This window comes from Anser anser (genome assembly GCF_964211835.1).
Source record: "Anser anser genome assembly, chromosome: 1".
Lineage (NCBI taxonomy): Eukaryota > Metazoa > Chordata > Aves > Anseriformes > Anatidae > Anser > Anser anser.
The window spans coordinates 195,119,929-195,134,030 of record NC_139720.1 but is presented as its reverse complement, the minus strand read 5'-3'; the positions used below and the strand labels follow the sequence as shown (position 1 = coordinate 195,134,030).

Below are 14,102 nucleotides of genomic sequence, written 5' to 3'. Positions count from 1 at the left end.
ACCCCTCACTTTACCGTGTACTTGCTTTTTATCTTTAATTCAAAATTGTGAAATTGTTTGTTTAACCTGTCTACAGGGAGAAGTGAGCAAGAAGTCTGTGAAATAGATAAAGCCATCTGGTTTTGTGCATCAGAACTGCCATTATGCAATTGCATTCAGTCAACCTTTTTCTAAAATTTGTGGAATGACATTTGCTCTTTACTGGAGGAATACATTTACATGGAGGAAGAAATAGTCTCACTTTTAATTTGTTTCCATGTGTTAAACTGATTTGAATAATCTTCTCTATGTTAAATGATCCCTGTTTCTTATGGCACGTAAATAATAGTTTCAGAACTTACCTTTTTCTTTTAGTTGGCTACATACTTGGACTTGGAGACAGACATGTTCATAACATCCTGATAGATGAACAAACTGCAGAACTAGTGCATATAGATTTGGGTAAGTGGGACAGAAAAGAAAGCTTTCATTTTTATTTACTCGAACTTTTTTTTTTTTTAACACGTATTATTTTTTCATTTAGGAGTTGCTTTTGAGCAAGGTAAAATCCTTCCCACACCGGAGACTGTTCCATTTAGATTAACCAGGGATATTGTAGACGGAATGGGTATTACTGGAGTGGAAGGAGTCTTCAGAAGGTAAGTGATCCTATATGGCATAGGGGTAAGGAGGCAGCGGTGTACTTATGGCATTATAATTGTTTTATGTTACGTAGTCTCAGTGCTTGAGGGGAGACTTAATTTCTGTTAATAATATCCAAAACTAAATGCTACCCTCTAAATCATACACTGTTATTCATGTACACAGATAAATATTCCATTATTGTTACCCAGTGTATCATATTCTTCACTAAATAATGGGTGAATGTCACCCTCTTGTGAATCTCAGGGTTGGCTCAGTGCTTCTAAAGGCTCCACAGCTAAATGTCATCCTTCAATTTACACTGCTAGGATTTGTTTTCTTCAGAGCTATGTACTTCCTTTAAAACTATACTATATATCCAAGCCATGAAGTTTCTTTAAATTATTTTGTTCTCTTATATCTGTTCAGTTTTTTTATTTTTAATTAATTTGTGGTCTTTTTCCTCTTTCAGTTCATTTATTTGGTATCACTTTGCAAGTGCAAAATATAAATCGCACAATAGATTTGAGCTGCAAGACAGAAAACTCCCCAAAGGGATGAATTTCTGTTAACTTCCATCTTATTTTATGCTAATGACCTGAGAGGGCCCTAAAAAGCAGGTCATTTCTCTCATCGGAGGCTTTCATGATATTAACGCTTGCAAGCCCCGAATTCCATGTCTTTGAAAAACATGTAAGCATTGTCTTTGTAAGGTAGCATTTAATCAGTCCTAATGTACATTTGTACTGTAAAGGAACAGTCACTGCCACTTCTATTCTAACCATGATGCTCTCAAATTCACCATTTCTTGTTACTTCTGAAACTTTTGTCCCATGATACAGAAAAAAAGTGAATTGTTTGTCTCTGGCAGAAGTAAATACAGTTTCTGGTGCAGATATTGTTTCTGCCTTAGCCATACCGACCTGTAAGTAACCGTATAGGTGTAAGCGTATAAACAAGGCATCTCAAGATTGGGTGTGAACACAGCCAGTTAACTTTGTAGTGTATGTTCCGATCCTGAAGTAGGTAAGGAGGCCGACCCTTTCCCTGAAGAGTACCTGTCTCATAAGGAAAGTTTCTTATGACTTTCAGACGCCTAGTTCAGCGGGGAGTGAGTGTAAATAGCAACTTCTACATCTAAAGCTGTTGGAGAGATTTCGGAAGTAGCTTAATGTCTCTGGCCACTGGCTCTGCTTGTTTCATAGGAAGGTGCCCTGCCAAGATTCTCTGATGCCTTACAGAGCACCTCCGACACGCACATTTTCACCCAGCCAAGCAGTACTGCCATTGTGGCATACCACAGCAATCAGTGGTGGCTCAGTGGTTAATTCTGCGTATAGAAACAGTTCAGACAGTGAATCTGGTAATTTCTTTCCCATAGGGAATTTATCAGTTCTGTATATATTCGCCTTATGGTCATATAGTTCTAAATTTCTCCTTTTTCTCTAAAATGGAAACAAGCAGGTTACTCATATGTTAGAAACTAGCTTTTAATAAGAGTACAAGTACCCATTTCTAAAATGAAGGAAATACCATTTCATTTTACCAAAAAGAATCTAAAAATACAGTAAAATATTTTCTAGATGCTGTGAGAAAACAATGGCTGTTATGAGAAATTCTCAAGAAGCTTTGCTGACCATTGTAGAGGTAACTATTTTTTCATTCTTTCCGATAGCAAGCTGTCACAATATCTTCAATTTCTGGTCTTTGTATTGGAACACATCACTATACTGTTTAAATTTATATTTATGGCTTGTCTTTCTTTTTCTTTTCTATGTTTTATTCTTTGAATTTTCATTTAGTAGCATTGGTCAGATTTGTCAGTTCATGCAATCTTCAATAAAATCAAGACCAGTCTGTACTTTCTATGGGAACTATTTGTTTCAGGCATACACAGTTCTCCCTGTTCAGTAGCTAAAATATTTCTGGCTGTGAATGTCAAAACTGAGTCAAGTATGCACAGTACAGACACCTGCAAATGATCAGATGTTATTTCATCGTTACATTGTCTACTAAGCATTTTAGCCCAATATTACTGGATTTTCAAAAAAAAAAAAGTTCTAATCTGGTTAGCATGAACATCACCAACTGACTGTTTCTGTTAGGGCACTGAGCTAGCTGTAATTAACAGTTTAAATTAAATAGATGCTTATTTACTGTGTAGGTGCTGCTCTATGATCCCCTCTTTGACTGGACCATGAACCCCTTGAAAGCTTTGTATTTGCAGCAGAGACCAGAGGATGAGGCTGACATGAGCTCCACACTCGGCGCTGATCCACAAGAATGTAAAAGAAAAGCCAGGTGAGAGATTTACTTTTTTTATTGTCTGTTGCTGTGCTTTACATTTGTATTGCTGAACATTGCTCGTTGTGGTCAGGACCATACCTAGCGCCACTGTTTTTCTGTCTTTTTTCCGCCAGCAGCGATGACCAGAGTTTTAACAAAGTGGCTGAACGCGTCCTGATGAGACTTCAGGAGAAGCTGAAAGGCGTTGAGGAGGGAACGGTGCTCAGTGTGGGAGGGCAGGTGAACCTCCTCATCCAGCAAGCCATGGACCCTAAAAACCTGAGCCAACTCTTTCCTGGATGGAAACCCTGGGTGTGACTTGGGAGGTTCTAGTATGCTGTTAGAAGAAACCTATTTTTAAGCAGCAAGTGTCTGTGAACATTTCAAGTTTGTATTTCCCAATTAAACATTGGATCAGGTCAACTCTAAAGGTTTATACGTATTAGTAATAGGTGGATGCTTTGGGGACGGCGTGTTTTTTTTTTCTCAAGAACCTGTTACCAAGAAAGCATTCTGTTTTTCCTCCACTTCCGTTCACCATACAGTACAAAACAGCCAGTGCTGTGACATTCCTTATGACTTGCAAGGACTTTGCTCAGGCACGCTGGATGCATAGTGTTCTTTACCCTGAGATTCATCACCTTTGTCTAGCTGTTAAACAGCTAGTCTGGCGTACGATAATCCAGTATGGTGACACAGCTGGTCTGAAAACCAGGAGTCATGAAACGACTAGATAAAGTGCATTTCAAAAAGGAGGGGGCATGCTTTAAAGATAATGCTTTAATGACACTTGACAAAAGTGTAAAAGAAAACAAGAGAACTTTATGTTTAAAGACTTGAAAGTTGTTTTTTTTTAGCTTTGTTAAATGGACAATTTTTTATAGAGATAAAGTCATTGAGTCAAGTGTAATACTGCTGTTCTTTCATGTTGAAATTATGCTTGTACCTAATTTTTATAGCGTTTCTTTAATGCTATGAAACAAAAAAAATCTTAGTTTTTGTAACTCTAACTCCTGTGACTGACTGTACAGTGAAGCCTAGCATACGAGCTAACCCCTCTAAAGTAAGCAGTCATTCTGTATCTGGAATACCTTTCAGAAACATTGAAGTTTCATTTTGAGCACACAAAAAAAGATTCTGAATGTACACATTTTTACAGAAGGCATTGCTTCTTTTGAAATAAAAAATAATAATGAAAAGGATAGTCTGTGAATATTGATAATGGAAGAATCCCCTCAAATAAGTGTCACTGGTATATTTAATAAATCTTTCTGAATCATTTCTCTATAAAAATATGAATAAAAATTGGTATACTCTCACATTATCCTAGTTTAAACTTTATGCATTTTTGCAGCGGTGTAAGTGAGGAATTTCTGGTCTCATTAACATTTCACTGGTGTTTATTTTATTCTCACAGTTTTGATGCTGCTGCTTTGTTTTATATGTTATTGTCAACATAGCAAGATGAATCTTTTGTATTTTGTTTTCATGAAGTTGGCATAAATTTCTGTTTATGTTTGGAACCAAATGTGTGTCCTGTTTTTTCTCTGACAAATAACTCATGCAGGAATACAGTGATGTGTTTTCTGAAAATTAAACTTATGTGACAAGTGGGAAAGAACTGAACAAAAAACACTTGAAGAGTTTTTACTTTTAAGAGTGGATTAAAAAAATCCAATATTGTTATTGAATTTTTTCCTCATACTTCTTATAGTGGAAATTCTGTGGGCTTTTTTGTTTGTTTTCTGTATTAAAGCTCTAGCTAATCATACAAATGAACGTTGCATAAAAGCATTTGTCAGATGCTGTCCTTCCCTCATGAGTTACAGATGCTCCACTTGAAAAGGAATACTTTCATCTTGCTGAGCTACAATTTAGTTTTGTTATTTAAAATAAGCATTGAAACCATTAATACTAATACAGTTGTCTAAGGAAAGTGTAACATCAGAGGAAATAATTAATTTAATTATTCCTCTGCAATGCTCTTAACTTGGTACTTAGTGTCTAGATTTTGAATGCCCGTATATTTGCAATTGTTCAAGGTGAAAGAAATGCAAATAAAAATGCAGGGTAAATATGGTAAATGTAATTAAAACCTGCTTACATTATTGGAAGCTCCTATAGCAGTCAGACACCACCTAGCTGACAAACGCATAAGCAGTTTGAATGGTTAACAAATCCTGGAGTCTCCAAAACACTGTCAAAATGAAGGAGTTACAATACTGTTAATTATGGTCTTCATATGGTCTTCACGTAATGCTCGTTTTCATCATCTATCCTGTATGTTAACGCTGTAAAGTACACTTTGTACTTTGGCATTCTGAGACTGCATAGGGAATGGTGTCAGTGATAACCTCTATGGGCACACACAACTTCGGGTTTCCCCTCTCCCTCATCCTTTCCCCATCCCTGTACATGTGTCCAAAAAAAGCGCGGTGCAAAGTGATTACGCCCTTTCATGCCCTGGAGAGTTCCCTCTTTTCAGCATCGTAGCTGTTCTTCCCCCATTTTGTGTTGGGTTTACGTGGCAAGGGTTTGGTCTGTGTTTTCTGACTGTGCCTACAGATCAAGTCCAAGGATGGCTCCCTGTCTGTGTCTCTTCTGGGTGCCACATGCACTTCTTGCCTTAGGTCACGGCTGCTTTGTACAAGGGTTTGGGTCAGTTTATTAAATAACACTGTTGCAGAACAACCTGCAGTTGTTGTTTGAGGATGACACTGAATACCGTACTGCATGACCAGGATGTAACATGAGGTTATCTGGGGGGGTTTGAGGATGTAAAGCCTGTTGGGACAGAGTGGGGTTGGGAGGAGCCGAACCTCCAGCAGTGCTATCCACCGTCCCTTTTGGACACTGTTCCTGGAATGAACTGCCTTCCAAACCAAGTCGAATTGCTCAGAGAGATCTAGCTGGTGCCGCTCAAAAGGCAGCCCAGAAATTGGATTATTAAGCACTTGGGAGAATTGGGGATCCAACTTGCTTAATACATGGCAGGCTTCCTATCCCCTGTTTTATTCAGCATTATAGACACAGACCTTAGTTAGAGCCAAATCCAAGATGAATTATACAGCTCTTCAGGCTGAGAGCTAATTCTTCAAAAAGTTGCTGTCCTTAGACCTCTTCCCTAAAATGGGTACTGACTGCAGGAAAAAAATAAAATATATATATATATAAAAAAATAAAATAAAATGAAAAAATCCCCTTTCTGAGCAGTGCTGAGATTTTCTGATTTGTCAGGACAGTAACTCCTACACTAACCAGCATTGGTTTAGTTGTCTCATTAGACTGCTCCAGCTACACTTACGCTGAAGTTAGAAGGAAACCCATCTGTATCATAAAAATATATCGACAGATGCCTCTGCATGTCAAAATATGAAGTCAAATAAAGTTACTGAACTTTAAAGAATTTTAAAGAATACTGAATATTAAAGAATTCTGTGTGTGGCAGCACTGACATCCTGAATATGGCTGAACTGGCAGGGAGAAAGGCTAAAGGAGCCTGGTACGCTCTAGCACTTGAGCAGTGCCTGTGAGAAGTAAAGGAAAAGGTCTTGGACAGAGGGATAGAACAACTGCAGTTTATGGGTGAACTGTGAAAAGCAGTTCAGTAAATGTTTTTGAAACAGGTTAAGGTAAAAATTCTTGGCAGTGATGAGCGCTAAAAACAATCTTTTTGTACACACTTTTTCAGTATGAAGTTTGTGCATTGATCTACGCTATGGAAACCTTATGCTGTGCTCTGAAGAAATGTGTTCTGAAAAGGGAGATTATTGCAAATATGAATTAAAGCAAAACTTGATCCCACTGTCATTTGTGTTTCTAAACAGCAGAGTCCACTCTTGAACAGCTGACGTGCTTTTTCAGTCAGGCAGTACTTGTTTAGTCAGCTTCTACCACTGAAAATATAATTATACTTCACATCACAATGAAGTAGAGCAAAATGCAAATGAATAGTAGCAAACTTACCATATTGGACCTGTATCAATTATAAAAATTTCTTCACTAGTGCTACATTTGGTCTTGATGCAAAATCTTACGGGATGCATCTCTTACAGGAAAGGGAGTAAGAGTTGCTCTTCTTTCTCAGTTAAGGTGTGGAATCTGAGAATCTGTATGGATAATGTTGCAACTTATGTGGAAGTCTAAGAAACAGAGTGGAAATGAACATCAAGATATTTAGGTATTTAAAGTAACAATGCCTATACCTGCTTCAAATCTTCATATAATTTTTAAATCAAAGCCAGAGACAGTTCTTTTTTTGTTACAGAAACGAAGACAGAAGAGAATTAACTTTCCCTAAGATTGCACACCTAACTATCAAGTTTCCGTAAATATGAGAAATAATCTCATGGCATTGCTCTGTTTTTAATTACTATTGCTCTACTGTTAAAAAAAAAAAAAAAAAACCATAAAATTAGACTATACTTAGCTTTTAAGTACAGCTCACTGGAGATTTTGTCCAGACAGCAGCATGAATACAAAATTACATCACTTCCAATTATGTAAGTGTAAATGAGAACAGAATCTGACTCTTAGATTCTGTTTTGTTTTGTTGTTTTGACTCACTACCCTAATCAGGCGATAATTTATGTTAACACACCTATACCTTGCGTAACACGTAAGTATATCATGCACACTAAAAGCCCCTTGGCTATCTCAAAACACAGAAACTGAGGCCTAACTGATGCCCTATCAGCACACAGCAGTCCTACCGGTGCAATTAAAACCAGTTTTAAGACGATTTATTTAGGTCTGTGAAAACCACTGTGGGTGCAAACCACCATGTGACACACATCTGTTTATAATTATCTCCTATCATTTTATCTTAATTCTGTCATTTACATGCAAGGTCTCGCAAGGCAATGACAATAAATGAGGTATTGTGTTAAGGCAGACATTATGTAGGGAAAGATAACACAGCCCTTTGAGACTGTGGTTCTCCTCAGGATATACGATGATAACAAAGCAAGAGTGTTGTCATCATTCAGGTCCAAATTAGCAAGGTTTACTTTATGCAAAACAGGGAAGTAAGCTTGTGGGCTCCCTGTTTGCACCGTTCCTACCGCCCTTGTCAACCTTTCCTTCTAACTCCCACAGTATTTTTGTTCTTGTTCTAACAGGTTCAAAGTATCTGTTTGTTATTATTCTTCCCAAAGCCCTTTCTGCCTGTCTTTGAGCTTCCTGTTTTCATTAGAGCATCTGCATTACAGATGTAGCTGAGGGCTCTTCTTATAGTTTGCTGCCGTAAAAGAACTACTCATCACTTAATTAAAGACATGTTTGAAGATTTTAAAATTTATATAATGCTTAAAATATATATGTAAAATCATTTTAATAAATTGATCTGATGATATAAAAAGAAAAAAAATATATTGGTGATATAGTGTGTGTATATATATATATATAAATAAATTTCTACCCTATTGCATTGTCCAATTTTTATTAGAGGTATGAATATCTCAGTAATCAAGTGATCCAACTGACTCCAAATTGATGAATTTCATGAATTTATTAGCTGGAGGAGGAGGCTGTCATGTGTCCAGTATATAACATAAGTCATTTACTTTGTATGCTGGCTACTGCCGTGCATTTACCATATCCGGTTGATGAATAACTCATTATTTTGCTATTGGTCTTCCAAAGTCCCTCCATCGACTAATTTGAATTTACTGAAAAAAATATTAGAAAGAAAATTAGGATTTCCTTTTGTGGGATGCTCCATTATTTTTATGGTATGAAGGTGATTTATCCTTGTGGAATAATATGAACCTGGTGTTTTTCCTGAAAGAATCACGAGATCAGTCCTAGAAATGGATGCCTGGCCTTTGTGACATCTTCTTGTCATGTGCAAGGTGACACACGTTTCCTGGTAATGGACGTACTAAGTACATCTAGAACAAAAGTGCTTCAAAGAACCTTATTTGCCTTTACGAGATAGTCTGTTGTTCTTCAGAACGGACAATCAAGAGCAAAATAAACTTAATTCTAAAATTAGTAAGTTCACATGCAATTGTATCACCTTGATTAACAAAACCATATGTTGACAGTAGAAGACAACAATACATAAAAATGACTACATCATCCCAAAGCTAATAAAACTTTGTATTTTAAAATGAATTTAGCTAATCCTCAGAGTAATTCAAAACTATAAAGTATACAGGAATCTTGGATGATTGCATGTTGCATATTTCAAAACACCTTTAATGGAGTGTTAAGGTTTTGGGAGTCAGCCAACTGTCTTGCTACATATTGCTACAGAGCAGGATCGGTGGTAACGATTGTATATGGGACTTGAGTGTGAAAAAAAAAAAAACAGTTTTCTTAGCCTCATGATAAAAGTGACTAGTGTCTGCTTCTTTTATCAGAGATGAACTCCACCTGCGTCTGGAGCGATGACCAGTGAACTTCAGAAATAAACAGAGTCGTGACTGGCAATGATGAGCCTAGCACACAGCATTTCCTTTCCACAGCTACTTTTATCTGGAGTTATAGCTCACTGCACAAAATAGTAAATGGATTTTTTTCTTTGGAAAGTTATGAAATCTGCCGGATTAAAAAAAAAAAAAACCATTCTAACTTCACAAGTAGATCTATTTCATAGGTCTTGCAGGATAGTACTCAGAGCTATTTATACACATTGTTATTTAGGATGTTATTCGATGAATAAATTGGGAGGAATGTGATATAAATAAAGCATTTTAACTTTTTATTGCGTGTACCTTTAGTGATTAACTAAACTGACAATAAGGATCTTGTCCATGATATTTTTTTTTCCATGGAATAGGTGAAACTAAATCCTGGATGATGCATGGGGTAACAGTGAGGAAAAAGATGAGTTTATATATCAGGGAAAAAAAGTTTGCTTTTCTCTAATTACTCTGACAAAAAGAAGTCTCCAAGCATTGTTCTCTATATGCTTGTACCTGCCGCTGCCCTCATCCAGCTTTTCCAAAAATCTGCAGCACCTTGTTCAGTTCTGTATAACATCAGGGCTTTTGGCAGACGTGACTGCAATAGGTCTAGGAGTGAATATTTTAAAAGAAATACTTGGAGGAAAGTTTCATGAAAGAGATAGTTACATTAGAATATGATAGAGCTTGCTTTTTCTGAACAGATGAATTCTTCAAAATACACAAAACATAATTTCTAGCAAACTTGGATAAGGATTCAATATATGTGAAAATTTGTAATGTATTTCTTTAATGGAACAGAGAAGAGCCATCCATCTGTATTTAAGGTGATCAAACCAATAACAGATCCTCTGCATTGCTTTAAAGCTATTTAATCAATTGAACTTCCAGGTGGTTTACTGTGTAACTGCACTCATTTGACTCAATCTATCTTTTGGCAGAATTGCTATAATCAACCAACATGCACTCATCTATCTGTTTTGGTGTCAGAAAACCCACCAAAAATCTTGATTCCATCGTTCAATTCTTGTCTTGCTAAACAGAGAGAAATGGAAAAGTTTCAGGTATCTTCTTAGCCGAGCATTCTCTCTGGGTGTTTTGGAACACCTTTGGTGAGAAATGTCATGAAAAAATGGGGAGCAGGTTGAAAATCACAGGAGTCATTGAAAAATACACCATGTGTTATCTCCTATTACCAAGACTCAACCTTCCTTAATGGAAATTATTCTGATGAAAGGTAATCACATCTGCTTCTCTCACTCTTTGGGAAAGAAACAAAAAATATGAGATACCACTGTAAATATACCACAACTAAATTGATAGGATATAAGTAAAATATTTTTCCTTTTCATGTTTTGTCATGGTGCAATTACTTTGTAAATGAGGATTAAGATGGGTCCGTAATTCCCACCTACATACATTCTCCTTACTTCATGCTCTTACTAAAGGGGAGCATCTTGTAAATGATAAATTGACTTCCCACCCCGGCCTCTACACTACAACTTGAACAGCAATCTAAGTAGTGCCTTCATTCGCATTGTGTACAATTGATGTGAGGTAAATTAATGATGTTTTATTCATAAAGCAATGATAAACGAGGGTAAAGTCAAACAGTGTACTGGTTTGGCTGGGATAACTTTCTTCATAGCAGCTGGTGTGGTGCTGGTGATAATGCAGGGATGTTTAGTTGTTGCAGAGCAGCGCTCACACAGAGCCAAGGACTGTTCAGCTCCTCATGCTGCCCTGCCAGCACAAGGTGCACAAGGACCTGGGAGGGGACACAGCCAGGAGCTGACCCAGACTGACCAGAGAGATGTCCCATGCCACGTGGCATCAAGCCCAGCAGTAAAAGATGGGGGGAGTTGGCTGGGGTGGGTGCCACTGCTCATGTTATTTCAAGTTACTTAAATATCAAATATCAAGAGACAAGTATTTTACGCCTAAATCTAAGCAGATGCGCATACCAAGATATGTAAGTTAAAGAACTTTTAAGCATTTACATACAATTTTTCAAATTTGACTGAAGTCAGAAGCCTGTGCACCATAGGCTCACTCTGTAGCTAGCAGAGGTAGAAAGGCACTTCCCCAGAGCAGTTTTACAACAGCTAAGCTATTAACAGCCATAGGGAGATGACAATAGGGACCTTAACAACTATGCTCCTTGCTGATACACCTCTGCTAAGTGACTAAAGGCAGGTGGAATAAGTCTGGCCTCTAAAAGTCTGCCATAAAAATCAGGCTCCACTGAAATCAACAGAAAAAAAACAGCATTAAAATAACCAGAGCTGTGCTCTTAGTAAGAGCAAGCCAACCACAAATCTCTGAATCAGTAAGACTGACAAGTAGTCAGGTCTGCAGAGACTGTGAATTCAGAAATCTAGTTCCATCCACCGTGATCTGTTCGACTGAAAACATTGAATTTATGCAAATATATGTTTAAGTTTCACTCAGTGGCTATTCTGTGCATCCAGAATGACTACCACAGTGAGTATCACGTAGTGTACAATGACACGTAGAGCACCTAGCTGGATTTGAGGAAAGCACCTGCTGCAACACCGAGCAACTCTGCCTGCAAAAAGAAAAATAATGATCTACACTGCTCCCATCCTACTGAGAAATTAAGTCAGAAACAGTATCCTGCTGTGAATACTTTATTTCAATTACGTGGTAGTACTTGCAGAAACAGGCTCTTGATCAGGTTTAGGTCCTTTACTAGAGAGACTAGAAAACATGCAAAACATAATGAGGTTTCTAGCAAGCAAACAAAGCTGCTTAAAGAATATACCAACTACAGGCTCTCAGGAATAAGCAAAGGAAGTCAACTTGGCCTATAAATACTTTCATAATTATTAAACAGCTTTCAAGTGGCTTACAAGAAATGAGTTCCAGTCCATTATACTTACTTCTGAAAGGCAGATGTTTATGTTTTCACTTTGATGCTCAGCTTTGTTTTCCCTTGGATCATAGTTTCAGTTGTTTTCAACTCCACAGTGCATCTCTAACTGTGGGACTCAGAAAAGACCGGGGGCAATCAAAAATACTGTTTGATTTATATTACTGTAAGGAGCCTTGTTTTACAACACCATATGGCAAACAGAAAACAAGACAAGCTAGTGTTGGAGCCTAAGTATCCAATTTTGTACTGCACTCAGTAACTTGAGCAGTGACAAACCAGTAACAGACAAGCACAGCCTTTATCTCCAAGGGTCAGTGCACTTCACCAGAACATGAGGATCTGTTCCTCTAAAACTTACTAGTTCTTTGTTGTATTGAAATATCTAAATCCCTCGATTATCACAGTTGTCTTGAAAAAATTGCTGGGTAAAACAGCTCTTCTTTTCCAGTTTGTATTTACAGATCTACTTCTAAAAAGAATGTTTTAATCCTATCGACATCTTTTTTTTTTTTTTTTAAATAAGATGAGGCCATCATTATCCAGATCCTTCTTTAAATCTTTTTCTAGCCATCATTAACTATTCATGACTCTTGAACTCTTGAAGATATATCTTCCTCCCGCTATACAGCACCGTCCTCCTGGTGAGAGCTGTGCCTCCCACCTGAAGTCCATGTCCTGGGTACTTCACTGCATGCTGTGGATGAGTACAAAAAAGGGAGGGCGTGTAGCACAGTAAAACCCACTGCTGATCTGTGTATATATCTGGGATGTAACCAGAAGGGTATGGGAGGAAACAAGCAGAGAGAACTGAAGACAAATTGGAATGGGACAGGTCTGTGAGCAGGGCTCTGTGAGCAGCCTCTCACAAAAGCTGCTCCAGAAAACAGATGTGTATCATTAGACAGCAGAAAGGATACGAGAAGTGGACACGAGGCTGAACAGAACACCACAGCATAATTCAGTGATTGTCCTTAAGGTTGGGGAAAATTGGATTTCTTGGCCAATGTCAATACAACCAATTTTCCCCTATATATAATGACATGATCTTTGATTACAATATTATAGACCTTCTTATTTCCTACACAAACTCGTTGTCATCTACAAATGTACCACATATATATGTTGCTCTAATAGCTGCTATACCAGTAATTGTTAGAAGTTGATACAAAGTGAGACAAAAGACTTTGAGATAATAGACCTATTTTTTAAAGGTCCTTTGCAACTGGAGGCAGGTCATTACCACAGGCACTCACCGTGACGTGTACAATCAAACTAGTTTGGATGCACATGACTTGCAGTTCTGTGTCTTTGTAAACCACTTCTTTAGTCTCTTTGAATCGTTACCAAGAAACAGGACAGTGTAGAAACATGAATAAGCTAATAACGAGAATAATCTCAGACAACAAGAGACTATGAAGCTCCTATAAGCACTTCTTTGATTGTAATATTTTATCTGAAAAATGGAGACCATTATCTAAGCACATTACGTAAAGCACAGCTACTTGAGAACCTGCTCTTCCATGAACGAAAGGGACACTGTGTTTTTCAGCAGCTGATTGATTCCAGGAGTTTGTCATTCACCAGAGTGGACACTCATCAAGATCAGGGCAGTAGAGTTTTACTCAGGAAGCAGGACAGTGCTCAGAATCTTTTATTTTCTTGCACAAACTTTATCATCAGCTCTACTGTTTCGACTACCTGGACATATGAGGTCTTTCTTTCTTCCTTTCTTCCTTTCCTTCCTTTCCTTTCCTTCCTTTCCTTCCTTTCCTTCCTTTCCTTCCTTTCCTTCCTTTCCTTCCTTTCCTTCCTTTCCTTCCTTTCCTTCCTTTCCTTCCTTCCTTCCTTCCTTCCTTCCTTCCTTCCTTCCTTCCTTCCTTCCTTCCTTC

General features: G+C 37.7%; 1 protein-coding gene across 5 annotated transcripts in view; it reads left to right on the top strand.

Annotated features, from left to right (window-relative positions):
• ATM (ATM serine/threonine kinase) overlaps positions 1–4,435 on the top strand; it is a 76,912-nt gene extending 72,477 nt beyond the window's left edge. For 4 of the 5 annotated variants that reach the window (XM_083849845.1, XM_083849842.1, XM_083849843.1 and 1 more), the window contains 5 exons: positions 355–441; positions 524–638; positions 2,205–2,268; positions 2,786–2,922; positions 3,042–4,435. In XM_083849845.1, the coding sequence (XP_083705971.1) occupies positions 355–441; positions 524–638; positions 2,205–2,268; positions 2,786–2,922; positions 3,042–3,225 (587 nt within the window). In that variant the 3' untranslated portion in view covers positions 3,226–4,435. The remainder of the gene's footprint in view (positions 1–354; positions 442–523; positions 639–2,204; positions 2,269–2,785; positions 2,923–3,041) is intronic. The other variant, XM_083849844.1, reaches the window with a different exon arrangement.
• Positions 4,436–14,102: the final 9,667 nt, after the last annotated feature.